The sequence below is a fragment of the Lissotriton helveticus genome, chromosome 11 (assembly GCF_964261635.1).
Source record: "Lissotriton helveticus chromosome 11, aLisHel1.1, whole genome shotgun sequence".
NCBI classification, from domain to species: Eukaryota; Metazoa; Chordata; class Amphibia; order Caudata; family Salamandridae; genus Lissotriton; species Lissotriton helveticus.
In genome coordinates this window covers 1039863054-1039882739 of record NC_136072.1, presented here as the reverse complement: position 1 = coordinate 1039882739, position 19686 = coordinate 1039863054, and the positions used below count along the sequence as shown (strand labels likewise).

The following is a 19686-nucleotide window of genomic DNA, read 5'->3' as shown; positions in this document are numbered from 1 at the left end:
TTGATAGCATTTGCGCAAAGGATAGGCAAAAGGTCAGCACCCGAAATGATTAAGATATTTCAAGCTAAATGCATTAGTGTAGCATGTTACGGAGCTGGGAGCTGGGGACATGGAAAGGTCGACTCCCTCCAGAATGTCGAGAATAGCTTTTTGAGCTATTTACTTGCTCTTCCACAGAGCTCGTCGACTTATTGTTGCCATTTAGAATTGGGAATGGTATATATATATATATATATATATATATATATATATATATATATATATATATATCAGATACTATCAAACTTCAACCAATCAGTTTATGGCACCGTGTTTGGACGTCCCCAAAGAGTGAACTATCCCAAACTCTCCTCAGTCACTCCCTTTTGCTTGAAAACAGGCATAAGATTAGGTGGTTTGTTTATGTAAAAAAATTCTTTATGATCTGGGCCTGGAAAAATATTATCAGTCTCCATTAACTATATCGAAGGTATCAAGAAGGGCTCTAAAAAAGATCTGCATGTCACATTTGGAAGAGCTAAGATTAAACTCTGAGGTCGGAAAACGCTCAGTGCAGCATATTTTAACTACCCAGATTACTTTCTCTATGCAGCCCTATTTAACATACAAGCTGAGCAAATATGAGATATTTTTACTGACCCGTTTTAGGTTCAACATTTTCCACCAACTGGTGAGCTTTCCACAAGTTAATGATTGGTCCAAGAACCTTTCGGTCTGTACCTGTGACAATGTATCCTCTCAATCTTTGATACACGCTGTTTTATTCTGTAAATTTTATAACAAGCCCAGGAAAATCTGGATAACACCAATTTTAAAAATGTTGGGCCTGCGTAGATGCCGTCCTGCTTTTCTTGCCCTACGATTTTTGGAAGATGAATTATATGCAAAAAATATTGTTTGCTTCGTTAAGTTGTGTTAAGCATAGAGCAAATCTTGGTTAAAGCCACGCTTGGTCCATACCACCCAAAGAACTTTGTTTTATCTTATAAATTGATTCATATAAAAATTTTATTGTATTTTAATATTCTTTTTTAATATTGTGTAACATTGCAATGTGACATTATATACATATTGAATCCATGTATTTTTATGTGAACTTTTATGGTTTTCTATGAAATTTGGAAGCCGAATAAAGGAATTTCAAAGTCAAAGACAGAAGACCCAGTACCCCCACCCTGCCAATATGGTGGTGTCCCTGAGAATCTGCAAATGCCAACCCCCGGGAATAGTCCATTAACCTGCACAAGTGATAGGGGAATTGTTTTGCAGGAGTCAAAAGCCCTAAAGCATTTGTTGTGGCCCTACTGCCTTTAAACTGTTTTGCACAGGGTGTCGTTTCTTCTAAGAGTCTTGAACCATCAAAAGGCATGTTCATCAGTGATGCCTGGACATTACCAGAAAATCTGGTCAACCTCATCCAGGCATGCCTGCAAAACACTGGTACCAACAGCTCTAGCAATGCAACCAGTGTGTCCAGGTCTGCATGATTGATGTATTTTAAATCATCCTGCCGGTCGATGCTCCGAGTCAGGAAAGCCCTAATATCCTCTGGCAAGATTCTTGCCAGCCGTGTCCCATAAGGCATAGAATGTGACAGCTTAACATGCAAACTGCACTTGTAGACTGTAAAGCCAAGCTGGCAAAAGGAAGCACCTGTTTTACAAAAACATATATCATTTGGATTTTCCATCTGAGGGACTGGCCAGAAACGAGTTAGGAATAAAAACTAGTCAAATCCTGCACAGTAGGACATTTTGGAATGGGGTGCTTGGTGAGAAGTCTGTATCTCCATGCGGAGGACTGAGCCACCTGGCTACATGCGGACTAATTGGCAAAGAAGAAGATGGTTTTCATGAGTTTCAAATGTCCTTGGTGTTGTAGGGGTGTCTGACTTACTCAAGCTCTACTTCATTCTTCCCAGAGTGTACAAGAGTTAAGTGTCAATGGGCACTAGAAGACACTCATGGCCTTTAAAACTGTAGCTTTGTAGAGCAGCCCAGTGGCCCTCTGCGCTTTCATACCTTTACTTGGTTATGCTGTTCACTGCTTCGCTACATTAACTGAAATTATACTTTGGCTTCAGCAATAGTCCTACTCTCCTAGACAAGCTCTCCTGCCAATGATTACTTATATGCCCCTGGAAGAGTGGCAAAATCCAAACAGTTCCTTTGTGTAAAATAAATCCAGTTCTGAAAGGCCACAACCGCTGCAGTCTGTCAGTAGTACTTGGCGATCGGCGTTTCACTTGTGTGATGCATGGGCATTTGTGGTCAGCAGCTCTATCTCAAATTATTCTTCACCTCTATAAGGAACAATACCATTTAAAGAACCAATCCCATAACGGAGTTGCAAGATGCCAACCTTGCTCATTAGAATAAAACTTAGCAGCAGTGCTACCCACTAGGATACCTGCCTGATGAGAAGCAGAAGAAAATATCAGAATCCCCCAAAAAATGCTCTTGAGCTCCAGAAGTCCCATATGAAAGCCTTCCTTCCAGACATGAAGCCTGCATGTAAAAATGATTCTTTTGGCCCTGGGTTCACAGTAATGGTCCTATAAATGTATGGTGAAGATTCAAATTACAAGGTGCTGGCTGGCAGCTTTTAAGAGTTATGGCTCCTGAATCCACCAAAGAGGAGACCTAATTAGTTGCCCAGCAATCAGAATACCTAGATTATGGCTTCTGTGGCTGATGTCAATGTACAGTCTGATGTTGAAGAGTGCACAGTGTATGGAAAGTGACAATCTTGAATGTTTTTCCCATGGACCTTCGTTCTCTGATACAATCTGGAGCATTTTCGTATACTACTGCATCCACCAATTCATTCTTTAGTGCCTTGGCACTTTAGGTTCACACTGGTCCACAAATTTGCGATTGTGGACTTGTCTCACTGAGTCTCTCCGTGAAGATGAGGAAATTGGCAATTTACCTTTCCATGTCTTCAAGTAAGCTGGGTATTTCAGTTTGCATGATGAGGCTGTAGTAGTGTTTCTAGTTTGAGAAGGGTGATCTTGTCACCAACCAACCTAATTATGTGACTGGGACAGTGTCAAATGGTTTTTCTGCGCTGTGTTCTGTAGAGGGGGGTTAGTATTTCTAACTCCATCATACCAAGAGTAGGTAAGGTAGTGTTATGTCGGGTCATTGTGCCTTGTTCTCTTCCAAATGACTAACGTGACTCTATGGCAATCTTTATAAGCAGTATTTAGAACACTTCTGCTCATCTCCTGGGGTAGTGTTCCTGATCTAGATTCTTATATATCCACACAACCATGGATTTTTTTGTGTCCCTGGTAATTGAGAAAGATCGGTCTCTTTCACACACGTTCTCAGTTGTTCTGAAATCCATTACCTTTGAGACCTTGTATCTTGCATTTCCTGGCTAGATGTCACCCTTGGCAAGAAACCCTCTATGCCAGTTTCCAGACTACATATGTATTACTGAGTTCACTGTCCATGCCAGTTGACTCATCCAGGGTTTCCTTTGCAAAAGTTCCCAACTTCCATAACTCCTTGTACCTTCAAAATATATCTACATTAGGCTCTCTCCTGTTGACCACATGTGGCAAATTGTTTGCATGTGCAAAAAAAAGTTCCTTATTGAAATTATTTGATTTTTACGCCTGGCTTTGCAGTTCTGTCTGGACTGTTCCCATTAGGCACAGGGTCCAGACTGATTTGCATATGGCTGGGTCTGAACTGGGGTGGCGAAGTGAGCTAAAGAAAGATGATGGATTCAACCCAGATCGGTGACTGGGGGTGAGTGTCTGAAACGTTTCAGTAATCTGTCCATCTTCTTTGTGTTTGCCTTCTTGCCCTAAATTGGCAGGGTATGCCCAGAAGTTGGTCCCTTGCTCACTTTGCCACTGGATTTAAGCTAGCCTGGCTGATGAGGGGTGTTACCCCGAAACCGGTCCCAGGATGCTGGTTTCCGGTCCAGCGAAGACATGGCTTTGCAGTTCGGTCTGGACTGTTCCCATGAGGCACAGGGTCAAGACTGATTTGCATATGGCTGGGTCTGAACTGGGGTGGCGAAGTGAGCTAAAGAACGATGATGGATTCAACCCAGATCTACGACTGAGGATGAGTGTCTGAAAAGTTTCAGTACTCCGTCCATCATCTGTTTGCTTTGCAGTTTAGAAGAAGCAGGCGAAACTGGCCATATTAGTTTGTTTCAATTGATAATAATATTTTTTCTTGCCGATTGTGGTATTACCATCAAATGACCTATAATGTAGAAAGGTGGAGTATTATGTGGTGATGTTTGTTAGGCTTCACCATGCAACACTTTCACAGACCCCAAAGATGGTCCTTAGATTCACAACAATAAACCCGTAGCAAAGTCCTGGCAGTATGGCCAAGAGCATTTAGGCTTTACTATAGGAACATGTGTTAAGCATATCAGACTACCAACATGGACGATAAGTAAATGGCATGACAACAGAAATCGGACACCAATTATGAAAAATTAAGTGTATTTTTATCTTAATTTAGACAACGTGATCAAATGCATATGACCGGATTTATGGATTTTAGAACAAAACAAAAATCACACCAATTAAATACTGAAAACGTTTGCATTGCGGTCAATGGGAAAATGTGGTAGTGACAATCTGTCACTTGCAGGACGAGTTGTGTGGAACCCAAGAACGGTAAAGGTGATGTGGGTCCCAGGGCCAAGCCACAACAGTTCAATTTTACCTGGCCCATAGCGCCCAGGTGCAGAGTTGTCCTGGCAGTCCCTACTGCTGACCAAGTGCTGCGATTTTCTTAACAGAGCGCAGCTGCGGAGCAGTCCTCCACTTTGTTTATTTAGGTGTTTATCTTTATTGCACCAGAAAAAGATGAGTGGTAATAGACTGCTTGCACATCTGACTACAGTCAAAGGTAGTTACATGAAATACAGAAGTACTGTGTGCTCAAATGAATCAACACTATGTCATCTCAATGTGTATATAGATAAAGAAACAGAGTTTCCATATCAAGTCAAATTTAAAAAATCCAGACCACTACACAAATAGTCATTAAGAGTGGTCTATCTCACAGATCCAACTTTTATTCACAGATAGCCCAATCCAAAATTCCGTTGACACGCAGGTCAATAGAGGAATGGTACAGCCGATAAGTGTTTCGTTGTGATGACAACTTTTTCAAGGCTCAAATCTTAAGAAGCGATGAAGTAGTAAGTCACATATGTACGTTTTTAGAGAATCCGGAGAAGTCCTTGGAGCACCATGGACAGATGTATTTCGAGAAAGGTCTGAAGTTTTAACAGACCTACAATTCACAACTTGAAAAGCATCTGTGACCCAAACCACTGCTCCCAAAGTATCTCGCCGGTTACGGGTTCACCACCTTGATACCTGGCCAACCCTAGCTAGTGTTTTCCTGTTGTCCCCATTTAATTGTTTGGGGCACATATACTAATATTTTGTCTCTATTCAGGTTTATATATGGAAGCAAAATGGCCATGCTGTAGGAAAGGTCAAGGGTAATCTTGACAAACTATTATAATGGTTTCAATGTACCAGTATTTATACTTTCTTCCAGATGAGCACACCCTACTGTGTATGGGAAGTGGTGTACTTTGGTACCTGGGTGATGTGGGGGGCAACACAGCTACAGTGCTACCGAGTGCTGTTTAGTGGAGGGAGAAATACAAACTAAGAAGTGGTTGTAGCAGTAGACTAGTGCGAGAGGTGGGAAAAGTAGCAGTAGGGGCCAGACATTGGGGGAGAATATGTGACGGGATGTGCAACAGAGGACGTGCCAGAGTAGGTAGGTGGGCAAGGGAGCAGACAGTTGATTAGGGGCCTGCTTCAGATAAGTGTGCTAGCTAGGAGGTTACTTAGCAATGAGCTGTTGCTTGAAATTCAGGGTACCACATCCTTGCAGAAGGTCTCTCTTCGGGGCCTCTTCTCCTAGGTCTATAGGAAACCAGGGCTGCTGCTGAGAGTCTTGTATAGTCCTCCAGGTGTAGGACTCTTAGATGCCAGCTACATGTGTGTGCTGTTGGCTGCTTTATAGGTGATGCACACAGTTTTAGAAGGCGAGAGCGTTTCTTGGAGTACTGAAGGCTTGACAAACACATTTTGAGCTTAGCTTTAGCATGAAGGACCCTCTTCAGGGACATCAGATGGGTCGTAGACTTGGTGCATTGCTTCACAACACATATGCCTTCCAGCAACAATGTCTTGGTTTAGGAAAACCTTGGACTTCGAAGTGAACCTAGTGACATGGTATCTTTTAGTCAGGTAATCTATTGGCCAGGTGTTTCTTCAGGTGGAGTTGAGTGATCCCCACCTACCTTTTAGATGTCTTGTTTGTCTTCTAGGAGACCTGCTAGCTAGTCCATGTCTTGGTGGTTCTACCATATCCAGTTACCGCATATCATGCTGCCAGAATATTGTGACCAAAATATTAACTACCATGATCTGAAAGTAAGGGAATATTTACTGTTTTTGAAGCTATGTAACATATGTGTAGGTAAATATTTAAACACACGTGTGTATGTATATTTAGATATCCTTTCACAATATTGTGTTACCAATATTCTGGCAGAACAGTAGTTACAACTTTCTTGAGGAAGAATATTGTAAAAGTCGACAATCACAACCCCGTAGACATTAGAATTTCCAGAGATGTTCCTTCCAATATAGTGAGGAACCAAACTCAAATAAAAAAAACAAGACATTCCTAATGGTCCATAAATTTCAATATATTTCCGACCCACCCTGGAAGAGTACACTTACTCCCTTTAAATACTAGAACATATGATTCTCTCAAGCAGATAAAGATCTTCTCGAAGATATGTAATTGTGTAACTTATTATGTATATGTGATCTTGTATAGGCTGCCAACATGGATGCTCCAGTTGAGAATCCATAGTAAAATTTTATAATGGTACCACTGTTGGAGTCCTCTGCTTTTCTCAACCTGAAGTGTACTTGCCTGTGTAACCAATTCATGTCATGGTGTGTGTATCTAAATTGCAAACCTGCCTTAAAACCCTTCACGTGGTGCTGTATGTGTGGAAATACACCATCTTTTCGCTTTTTTTAAGCAAACGTTTGGTTTGATTTTTGCACTGATATTTGGCACTGCATTCACATGCATGGTCTGGTTATTGTGGCAAATAGCCTTGGCTGCAGTGCACATAGTCCTTGCACTGCCGCACAAAGAGGAAATAAATTTTAGGGAACATTGCTCCAGACCAGTGGTTTTCAAACTTCTTAATGCTGTGCTCCCCCCTGCAAAAAAATAATTCAAATACTCAGGGCCACCTCATTTTTTTCACAAATATACTGCTAAATTAGCAATACTTAAACAGGTCTAAACATATTTAAACATTGCAGCCAAGCTCTGTTACCCTTTTTTACACATACTCCCAGTCAGGAAATAAATTACAAAAGTTGTTAGCGATTGTCCATTACAACAGGATCTAACTTTCCGGCTAGAGCTGTTGACCTCGAAGCTGGAGAACCGGATTAGAGTCTCGGCAACGACGCTCAACATCCTGTGATTCTGGGCAAATCACTTAATCTCCCTGTGCCGAACAAAAAAATAATGTGTCCTCATGTAACAAAACTGGTGTTCATGTAAAGCGCTATGTTACCCGATGTCTTGGGTCTAGTAACGCTATATAAAACTCACAAAAAAAAATGTGGCTTACTGCCACTCTTGCTTTTAACACTGAAAACAAAATATGATGGTAGAGGCCTCAGACTTTCATTCATAAATTGCAGACGCCAGTTACAGCTCTGTTTTTGACAATCTTTTGGCGGAAGATCTTGCAAATCTCACATTCTGCAGGAATATGGCCTGGGTGGATACAGTGGAGGCACTGGGTCAACCCCATTGATCTTTCTTTTTCCACACATTTATTTTTACCCTCAAGAATGCCTGCCATAATGTTCCATACGTGATTTTTTTTCTGAAGGACATCTCGAGAACTGATTACTTGACTCTGCAGTACAAAATTGGCAGTTTGAAGCCTCTGCCAGGGAGCACCTTAGGGTGTAGGTTTCAGATTGGCTGGTGTTTGGTCACAAACTGAATAGGGTACAAAACTATTTTGCAATCTTCAATGTTAATGGGTGTAAAGGTACCCCTGCTATGCTACTATGGTTTATTGAGAGTTCCCAGCCTAACAATGGTCAATAAGTCAAACATGTGAATCTATGAAAGATGTAATGTTGAAGGCAGCACATAATTCAGAGAGATCGGGGTGTAAGCGTGTTGTGTGTTTTATGCATACATACAAGGAATGTGCTGACTTGTTCATCCCACAATAAAGTGACCACACTGTGGAGGCAAGAATTGCAATGCAAAATAAAATTGTGTTTGGTTCTATTTAAGATTTTTTTTGGTCTTGTAAAATAAAGATTTAACAAGACTTTCGGGAGGCATGGAGTAACGCTATGGGGCTATTTGAGCTTAGAATAGTTTTGGGAGAAAAGGTGTGACTTCTTGTATAGCATATTTTGGTTTATGTCAGAATAGGGTATTGGAATATCTGCCAAAAGAAAGGAGCTGCAATTTGAGCCAGTGGGAATGCGTAAATTATTTACACTATCTCCGCCCATGCTTTGTATTTATGGCACACTGAAGGCCCCAAATTGGACCATCATGTTATTACCGACTGCTTGAAAGACTGTATCCAGCTGACCCTTTCTCACTGAGTTTGTCTATATTCCTAATATTGGCTGTGGAGCTATTTTCAATGTAAACAATTAAAAAGAAGAAAGCTGCCCATTGCTGAGTTAATGAATGTCACTAGCATGAAATAAACAGAGAACTCCATGTGCCATGTCTCAATGAATACATCGAACCCTTAATATAACTCGGTCTTCGGATACTAGGGACAGGAAAGCAGCTACAGAAGTTAAAGAAGAACCTGAACTGCAAGCGAAATGCCCAGTAGAAATTGCTCATTGATCAAACATATTACTTATGTTTACTAAAAATCACAGAAAAGAAACGTTTATGAAAACGATACCCGTGTAAAAGTTAATTACCTTCAATTTTTTTAATTCTTGAAGAATCATGTAATCTGGCATGTTGTCAAATAGCCCATCTGTCGCTGTCAGAATGATATCTCCAAGCTGAACATCAAAGGAACTGCTATCAGCTGCATCGGGGCTGAGAGAATGAAAAAAAAAAAAAAAGAGCTACAACTTGATCCTCCGCATTCATAAACAAGAAACACATTGCTACAGGTGTTTGGATTAGTCTTAGTCAGTTTTTTGTTCTAGTGTTCAGTATTTTTCGTTGAAGAATGCTAGGTCACAATTTCTTGGGGAACTTCATCAACAAACAAATAAAAGAATGGCTAGCTAGCGGAAACATAATTTATAATACAGCACTTCCATCACGTTACTCAAGTCGGTTAGTGCTAGTAAGTGGAGCTTATACTTACACCCTACATGGTAGAAGTGAATCACCAACAAGTACTTCCCTCTTGGAAGTCAAACTTGTAAGAAGTCTGATTGTTCCCTTAACCCACAACTCTTCCCTCAGACTTCCTTGGTTTATCCCCCTCCACTCAATATTATTCAGGAGTCCTCAATAGGTCTTTAGTGTCAACAAGGTCATCTCAGACCTCCATGGGACTGACACCCAGTGAGGTGTAAGAAATGAAACTACTAGAGCTACAATTCCTTGTGAGGGCACTATGGAGTTCATGTTCCATCTGATTAGAAAGTGCCCTCCTATCATTTTTTCAAAGTACTTAAAAGTAACCTTCCAGAGGAGAGTCTGAGGCGATGTGCAGTTTAATCATTTTGTTTGATTAAACTTTAAGGTTTCTTAGCATGTTTTCGATGGTGCTTGGGGAATCTTGACTTCTGCAGTACATATTACGAGTACCAGGGGGAGCAAAGTATGGTAGGAATCGGAACCATTTTCAAATAAAAACAAAAAAAAGACTTGGAGCTCATTACTTACCTAAAAAAGTCATGTAATGTGAGACTAGTTACAGAGCACACTCCTCCCAAGACCCATATCCAATTAGAGCGACAGGCACGCTCATATCTCTAGTTAGGTTTACTTTAGGCTTTCCCAGTAATCATTCGGCTAGTGGAGTTCAATGCCCAGCCCGTCTGTGCCTGGGGATGCTCATGCGCCTTTCCAGTCTGAAAGGATTCTCCCCCATTGGACAGTGTGAGGCCTATTCCTGAACACTCCCTCGGCAGTACCTGGGGCTCTGCCAAGACAAGTTTGCCTCTGGTTCGCGGAACGCGCTGTACTTACCAGTGGAAAGTTTGACTGCTGCCCGTGCAATATGAGCTGTAATCACATGCTTCATCTCTGGACTCCGAAATATTCCTCTGGGCAGTCTATCACAAGTGAAACTAACGCAAACAAGAGCACAGCCAAAGAAAGAAAATAATCACTCACTAAAGAGAATAAAAAGGCCCACGTCACTTCATGGCAACGTGAGCTTGCCTTACAAGGTCAACAACTCCCAGGGCAGATGGGCAACCACCTGAGATGCCCCACAGACCTCCAACTCGTTGCACATGGACCAAACTGTTTCTCTCGAAGCGCCTGCATCGCCAGACGCAGATTCTGTTCTGCAGCTAATGCACTATGGTAAGAGCGTCCCACGCCGGGGACCCTCCTGAAATAATGCTTAGGGTCCTCTTGAAAATGCAATACATTTATATATTCAAAAGGGCCCTTCTAGTGCACATTCCATAAACACGTTGAAAGGCTTCCCGGGAGCGCTGCCCCACCCCTTCGCATAACATCGCGGCAGTAATCTTTCTCCCAGTCCGTGGTGCACATGTGTGTATCACGGTCGGACCAGCGAGATTACCTCGGCGAAGTGTGGACCTTAAAATGGCCCGACTCAAGTCCCCCCCCCCCCCCCCCCCCCCAATGCCATGCTGAGCACGTCCGTACCCGAGAACGCATCAAAAAGAAACTAAACTGCCAGGCAGGCACGCTAGGCTACAGGGAATTAGAAACCCAAAGAGGCCCAGAAAAGAAGGAGGGTGGGTGGGACCATGCTTAAGCTTTCCTCCCCCGGATCTCTCAACAACTTCGAGTCTGGGCGAGCGAGCTCAGCCTTTACAATGCCGCGGATTCAATATAACACGCTATTCAACCCCCAAGATATCCGTGAGCGAATGCGCGCTTTTTAAATACACCGGTCTTGTTTTTTATTTTAAAAGTTTTTATTGTTATAAAAAAGGGACACCGGTCTTGTTTGTTGCACGTGTAAATGCCCCACCTAAGCCCCACTGCCCTTTCAGGACCACCGTGGGAGTTACGTGTGTCCCTACAGGGCAGTCTCCACAACCTGCAGTCACCTGTGGCTAAGGAGAAGTCGGACTTCAATCTCCACAGCACTCATACAACCATGCACATACCTGTCACTTAGCACCACGCCCTCTGCTCCCGGCGGCGCGATGGACAGCTGGAACGGAGTGTTGAAGTAATGCTGCTGCTCATCGGACCGATGGACCACCTCTCCTCCTCGCACCACTAAAAAGCCAGAGTCCCCCAAGTTCGCGGTGTGTAACCGATGGCGTGCGCGGTCCAAGATGACTATGCACGCCGTGCTGCTCCCTGAAACGAAACGGCATGGTTATACATGGGAAGCTGTTCGCGCTAAGCATAGCAACGTGCAAAGGTTTGCATGGAATCATGAAATACTGGTTAAAGATATTAAAAACATATGTCTGTAATGCATTGGACAAAATATTCATCGAAGAACATGCGCTCGTTGCAAACTTCTGGTCTAGGACGTATTGAGTGACAGGATCACACAACCAGATAATAGATAAGCTGTTAGAACGAAGGCTGCCTTAGAAGCTTTACATTCAAAATCATCTTTAATGCTGGAAAAAGAATTCTTAAGAATTGATAACTAATGTGCACGAACAAAGTGCCTGTACACTGTAGCACAGACGAGGAGTTTTCTACAGCTGCTATAGCCTTCACTTCGAGGAGGGGCGGTATAGAAAGCGAGCGACCTTTGCTCTCTAGATACTTGCTTCTATTAGTGTGAAGCCCTACTGAAGGAAAACAAAACCATTTGCACATCAACTTAAAATGTCAAACCTCTTGCAGTCATGATTTTCAGATTTGGTAGGTTTTGGGTGAATTCTGCAGTGAAGAAGAACACCGCTTTTATTTTGTAAATCTGCAACCATTGATAACACCCTACACACTGTGCTGGAACCTAAGATCCAAAGGTGAGCCATTGGTGACTGTGCCGAGACTAAATAAAGCAAGAAGGGAAACGGCCACTACAACGAGGCCGTTTCCACGAATACCTTAACCACGCATGCATTACAACGCATGCGTGGCTACTACGAAAGCCTTTACCACGCATACCTTTACTACGAGGTACGTAGTAAAGGCATGTGTGGTGAACGGTTAAAAAAAAAAAAAAAAAAAAGAAAAAAAAGAAGAAGAGGGGCTTGGGGGGGGGGGTCTCCCCCCCCCCCCAATAAAAAAAACTCACCAGAAGAAACGTCGAGATGTGCAGGAAAACGGCGTCATTTAAGAGGAAACGGAAAAGAACTTCCGCTTCCTCTTAACGACGTCCGACGTCACCACGGAAGAAATCGAGGTTAAGGTTATGCGTAAAAAACATTCCGTTGTAACGCATGCGTGGTAAAGGCATGCGTTGCAACGGAATGCGTTGTAAGAACATACAACCAAGCAAGAATGGATGCACGCTTCTTCAGATATCTGGCAGCCAAAACGTGGCGCACATACCGGCTGACCTATGAGAAGAACCTTGCGAAACCAACTTTCTTAAAGACATGGCTGTCCAAACAGCACGCTAGAGCCACTGTCAGGGACCAGTAGCCTTGCATAAGAATATTCACAGAGTCTGTACTAGCGCAGACACACACCAGTGGTGTATCCAAGCGCTTTATTAAGAGAAAAATAAATAATAAAAATAGAATAAATTAAATAGATAATTTGGTGAGAGAACAAACAAGCACTGGCAAAGAGAATATGCCTGGCTTGTATACGGAGTTCCAACTAAAATTATCAAGCCTGCTGTAGTGAAAAAGAAAACGTGGGATGGGGTAACCCAGTATCCCTCAGAACCTGGGCAGTACTATTTAGATACAAACAATGGTTCCGTCGGGTAATATCACTTTCAAGTAAGAAGCAAATCTTTCAACAAACATATGCATTATAAATCAACATATCCTTTGTTTTCATCAAGAAAAAATTCACCAAATGCAAAACCAACCAAAAGAATAAGGGTCATGAACAGTTTTAATCACTGTATTTGTTCAATTTATCATTCATATTTTTTACGTGATAGACCCTCTGTAAATGCTTTGAAGACAAAAGAAGCAATTAATACTTCCTAATGAACGACGCAACAATAGGAAAAGTGAATAGTGACATTTAGTGACTTGAGTGACATAAAAAGTGTTCTATGTACAATTGTGAAAAGATAAAAGGGAAAAAAGCGAATTTATTTTATCTCAAGGCCAGTTTCCAAATAGTGTCTCTTTGGTCAAGTAAGCCACCCTAATAGACTCAAATTACTTGACCCCAGCAAACTGGTCCTATGGGAAAGATTCGTCGACGTTTCGACCCTGCTGACGCCTGAATTACGGGTCTTGGACGTGTCTTCTTCAGGACGGGGGAGGGAAAGTGAAAATGGCGCTTAATTCTTTTAATATTGGAAGTAATCTCCAAAAGGCTCCTATTCTTGTCAAGCGATTAATCTCATGGGGCTGTCATCTCCACTGTTATGTAAATTCAGTGCGTGGCTTGTATTACTCCAAGACGTCATGACACGTAGTATGCTCATCTAATTGGGGCAATCAATATGTAGTAGTTCAAACGAATGAAAAAAGCTAAGTTGTTGTAATGCAGCCCGTTATATAATGGCCATCAAAGAGCCGGCAAATAGTCCGATCTCTGTCAAGGCTAGCTGCGGCGTGTTACAAGTGTCATGACGTCTTGGAGTAATACAAGAATTAGGCGCCATTTTCACTTTCCCTCCCCCGTCCTGAAGAAGACCCGTCCAAGACCCATATTTCAGGCGTCAGCAGGGTCGAAACGTCGACGAATCTTTCCCATAGGACCAGTTTGCTGGGGTCAAGTAATTTGAGTTTATTAGGGTGGCTTACTTGACCAAAGAGACACTATTTGGAAACTGGCCTTGAGATAAAATAAATTTGCTTTTTCCCTTTTATCTTTTCACAATTGTACATAGAGCACTTTTTATGTCACTCAAGTCACTAAATGTCACTATTCACTTTTCATATTGTTGCGCCGTTCATTAGGAAGTATTAATTGCTTCTTTTGTCTTCAAAGCATTTACAGAGGGCCTATCACGTATAAAATATGAATGATAAATTGAACAAATACAGTGATTAAAACTGTTCATGGCCCTTATTCTTTTGGTTGGTTTTGCATTTGGTGAATTTTTTCTTGATGAAAACAAAGGATATGTTTATTTATAACGCATATGTTTGTTGAAAGATTTGCTTCTTACTTGAAAGTGATATTACACGACGGAACCATTGTTTGTATCTAAATAGTAGTGAAAAAGAAACCAAAAAAGGATACTTTCGTTTACTCTGTGTAATGTGGGGTGACTTTTTCCAGATGTAAAATAGTCCCTTATGCATTCCAATGTCAAATAAATAAAGGTATATAAAAACTCTGCAGGTGTAGGAGTTTCTCTGGCAGAACAGTCCGACTCTTAATCTGAATGTAGAGGAGCACAATGAGTCAGAGAAGAGGGAGAGACACCAGTCTGTCATTTTGTTAAAAGGGTGTGTGAAATGCATTATGCCCTTGCAGATAAGGCGATCTAAAAAGGCGTGCCCCCACCACCCCCACACTAATTGTAAGGTTCATAACACTACAACTGATGTCCGACAGCTAACTGGCACACACACAACCCACTGGCTTTCACTGAAGCATTGAGCGTTTTCACTGTGGTTGCTGAGTCCCAAAACCTGTTAGTGAACTCAATGTATCAACTTAAACAAATGGAGGATAGGGCTGAAAGGGCAGCGGGGAGTACCCCTATCAGAGCAGTTTACAGACCGTCATTAAATACCAAGGGAGGACTACGCTTCTCTGGCAATGAACTATGACCTGTGAAACCTGTCCACAGAGGAATAGATTGTCTCACCAGGAGCTGGCTGTTGTGGTTCGGAGGGGAACACAAGAGGTCCAAATCAAAACCAGCACCAAGTGATCGACATGTGGACCTTCTCTGAGGCAAAAAGGAATGGAGCAGAATCTGGAACGGAAACACACATTTCAGTCAAATCACACCACATCCCCCGTACCCCAAGCAAAACACAGGACTATCTTGAACACTCTCTAAATGAGATCCGTACAAAGACCTGCCTGAAGACAAGCATTGATGAACTCTGTGGTGAGATTACAGAATTGGGGGTGAGAGCGAAAGCAGGCGATCTAGATGGAGCAATGGACAAAAGATCCAAAGAGCAAACACAAGACTGGCTCAGTATCCTGTTGCTAGAAAACAGAACTCTGAATTTCTAAAGCAAGTAAGTCTTGGAAAGTAGTGTACAAACCAACATCAGAATCAGAGTAGTACCTAAAAGTGTGGAAGGGAAGATATTCAGAGATTCATCTGCAATGTCCCAAATAATATCAGAGACCAGCCAGATGCCCCCAACAAAGCTAGGTAGAAGGGAGTATCTAGGCAACAAGATTCAGAGTTCTCCTTTATCTTGACAATAGTACAGTTATGTGAGAAGGATTCATAATAAGGAGACTTTCGTGAGAAGGCAATGCTTTCCAGGATTCACAAAATCCAACTCTACCAAGACTGGTCAGCTGTGACTTCGAGGAAGTTGAGAGTTCTGCCAAATAACTGTTTCTCAGAGACCACAAGATCCCCTATTAGTATGGGCATCGCTTCAGTCTTATTTCACTGGAAAGGGAAACCGAGCACTGCGATCACTACCCTAGCAAGAACTCTGCTGGTCTGAAGGCGATAAACAAGAGGAGGTGGGGAATCCCTCCGAGATTAGCTGAGCAACTATAGGGCAACAAGAATAAGAATACACTCGATGCCACTCAGTGGCAAAGTAAGATGTGATCCAACTTTTGAAGAAGTTTGGGGCTGCAGGGGAGGTAGCTTGAGAGACAGTATAGCGAGCAATACAAGTCAGACAAGGCGAAAAAAAAGCATACGCCTAATTCACATTAACCCTTAGGGCTCAACGAAAGTCTGGAAACGTAAACTATAGGGAAATAATACTGCATTGCTGTAGTCCAATACCAATTGGCTTGGGCCCTTAGCATTTCTTACCATCTAGGTCTGAATACACAATCCTCCCACGATTCACCACAACATCTTTACAAATGGGAGTGGGGGTGGGGGGGTCGAGGGGGGGATAAAGCTGTGGTTGGACTCGGAGGTGGTTTATCACCAGGAAACCCACCTTCTGCATAGAGACCTATTTTGATGAGATGTGAACACTACTACAATAAATTATGAGCTAAGATGGCCGCTGGTCAGGAGCCCTAGTGAGGAGCTCTGGGGTTAGGGACATCCAATACTGGAATAAATCCCTGAATAACCCTCAGTGCGACCCAGGAGCGATCCCAGGAGCGATCAGAGGCCTTACTGAAGGGAAGGAAGAGAGCAGAGAGTAACGGGAAGAACGATGGTTTCAACACACCAAACGGAGTTAACTGACCTGGTCAGCGAACGGCAGGAGCACCTTCATGCCGGCGAACCCAAGGATGGCGGACGATGATCGACGAGTGGAAATACAGAGGCGGAAAGAGGTGCGTCTGATGCTGTCCGGTGTCGCTCTGGGCTGCGCTGGACGTCGCCAGGCTGAGGACATCGTCGGGATCCCCGGTGCCGAGGATCGGGATCCGGGAGTTGGGGTGAAAGGGAAAGCGCTGAAAGGGAGAGCGGTCTCGGCGAAAGTCAAGAAGGTACTTGCCCCGCGCGACCCTATCTCCACTGCCCCCTTCCATAAGCACACGCGAGGGAAAATAAACGAGGGGGAAGGAACCGGGAACGACTAAAGCGGCGCGCCTGACCCTAAAATGGCGGCCGCTTAAGACAGTCGCCCTTCGGTAATGTCTACAAACACTGAGGACTATCCTGGAAGGTAGACCCAAGGTGTTTAAAATTCGGACATAAAGAGAAGCACATCCGGATACTGATTGGTGAAGGGATATTGAAGTATCCTAAACTGCACAACCACCAAAGTGCCAGATAAGGAACAACTAACAGAGAAGTAGGACTAGTCGACCAGGGAAGTTGAACACAAAGTACTGGAAAGAGAGAAAGTCCCTCTGCCCTCATAAGGATAACAATAACGGCAGCCATCTTACAACGTCTTAGTTCTTGATAACACACAACCCAGTTCATAACAAGGATCAGTGAGTGAGTTAGTAATTACTATCTTTTTGAAACCCTACGATGAAGAGATAACAGATGAATAATTAGTTGATAGAGGCTATATCTACTACTACTCAACAAACCCATATCTAGACACTCCTAGTTCTGGAAAGGAAAACCAGAACTAGCACTAAACATCGGCAGTGATCCTACCCTGAATCAAAGAGAAACCATAAGACATGCAACACGGAGATAGAATGAATGAAAGACACCTAGAGACTGTTGGCTTAAATGCCCAGAATATAAAATATCCGCCTGATCTCACCAAAAATGCAGCTAAGAAGTTCAAACACGACACACTGAGGAAAAACCCGGACACACTTTTCTCGGATCTATATTTCAATGCAGTTAAAGGTACGACAATGAACGACCTCATATTCTACACAAATAAAACAGCTAAATGGCGCAATGCCTTCACAAAGCTGCTTGCCATTAAAGCTACGAAAAACATCCCACATGGCACAAAGATGATGACTTCACCATCAATAAGATGCAGAGCCGAACTAAGCATCTCCATATATAAATCCGGAATTGTGCTGGTACAAGCAGCAAATCGAGAACTAGAGAAATTTGACAGGATATTCCAAACGATAAAAGACTCACTAGAAGACCCAAGATACCAATTCCACCTGACCCCACCACTGAACACTCATGACATCCACAATAACATTACCAGAGGCACCTGTAGAACTAAGGGCCACCAACACGCTCAAAGCCCTAACCCGGAAGATATACCTGAAATAGTAATGTCAGTACCAGAGAACACGACAGATAGGACAGAGAGATCTACCTATCAAGCAAACAATGAACAAGACCAGCTTCAAAGTGAAGAGCCGCCCTCGTCTCCAAACGATGAGACTTCCAACGTAGTGCTTACACCGGCCACGAATATAATACCCTATGATAACCAGGAATTGGATGAGGCAGAAGATACCAATCGTCCTATACCTCTCTCTAGTACAATACTAGCGTTGAACGGATCCTCTCCCACAAACGCGCTCCCAACAACACATAACATAGCCAGCACAGACGACATCTCCAATAGAATGAGAACTGTCAATCAAACAAAGGATTCAAAGAAAAGGGCTGCGGAACTTAGAACAGATCCAAAACGAAGACGAACAGGACACAAAGGCAGGATAAACAGATCAGACATACCTAAGAAATCAATTCAGAACAAGAGAGATATTAAGGAACTTCAGAAACTAATGAGCAATCTGACACAAGTCACTATTAATACCTTACAGGCGATTGAAAAAATAGGGACAATGACGGAGAGCATTCACTCAAAGGTCGAGCATATTCAAAACCTCGGACACTCCTCACAAAGAAACAGTAATGAGACTACCATGCTTGCAAAAAATAGAGACAACCGTCCAGACAGGACAAAATCTTTGTCAAAGGAGGAAACTCTGGCACTAATCCGAACATATGAACCACTGAACCACATGGAAGAGGAAAGAATTGAAACAGTACCACTCGACTACAACAGAACATCGAGAAAGAAGGATAGAGCATCTAACCCTCACAATTTACAACACATACAGCTAACAACAACTGAATCCGAAAATATGAACCTTAGTAACAAAGAAAATCCTCTGACATGTCTTCTACTCAATTGTCGGTCGGCAACCAAACATGCATCGGACTTAGCGGACCTCATCATTAACAAGGACATTGCTCTGGCAGTCCTCACAGAAACATGGCTTACGGAATCTTCATCCCCAACCTTGGACCTCTTAGTACCACCTCAATATAACATCTTGAGACTGGATAGACCTAAAAAAGGTAGGGGGAGGTATAGCTTGCATTTATCGATCTGATATTGAGGTCAAACAAATTCAAGCAGACCCTCTAGAAGCAAGCGAATACCTGGGTCTTAATATAAAATATACTAACAATCAAAGATGCAACATGCATACGTTTTACCACCCACCAGGGGATAATGCAAAGTTCACAGAGGAGTTAATGGAGATCATAACGGCCAACTCTAACAGCGAAACCAAAAACATATTTCTAGGCGATTTCAACTTACACTGGGAGGACGACAATGATAAACTGGTCAACACGCTTAAAGATTTCCTCGTCGAACTAAACCTCACCCAAATGTGCACACAACCCACACACTCGAAAGGAGCGACATTAGACTGGATTATCTCAAGGAACAAAGATACAACTATCCTCTCCATAACCCCATGCGACTGGTCTGACCATCATGCTATAATATTCGGGATACCCATAGTGGAAAAAGGCAGGACCAGACAACCCTTCCAGTCCAAAAAATGG

At 42.7% G+C, this 19686-nt stretch overlaps 1 protein-coding gene across 1 annotated transcript in view; it reads right to left on the bottom strand.

Annotated features, from left to right (window-relative positions):
- The window catches only part of PPTC7 (protein phosphatase targeting COQ7), a 165728-nt gene that overhangs the window by 57471 nt on the left and 88571 nt on the right, over positions 1 to 19686 (bottom strand). Inside the window, exons 3-4 of the mRNA XM_078667481.1 lie at positions 11378 to 11576; positions 9020 to 9143 (exon numbers count right to left, since the gene is read on the bottom strand). Coding sequence (XP_078523607.1) covers positions 9020 to 9143; positions 11378 to 11576 — 323 coding nt within the window. The remainder of the gene's footprint in view (positions 1 to 9019; positions 9144 to 11377; positions 11577 to 19686) is intronic.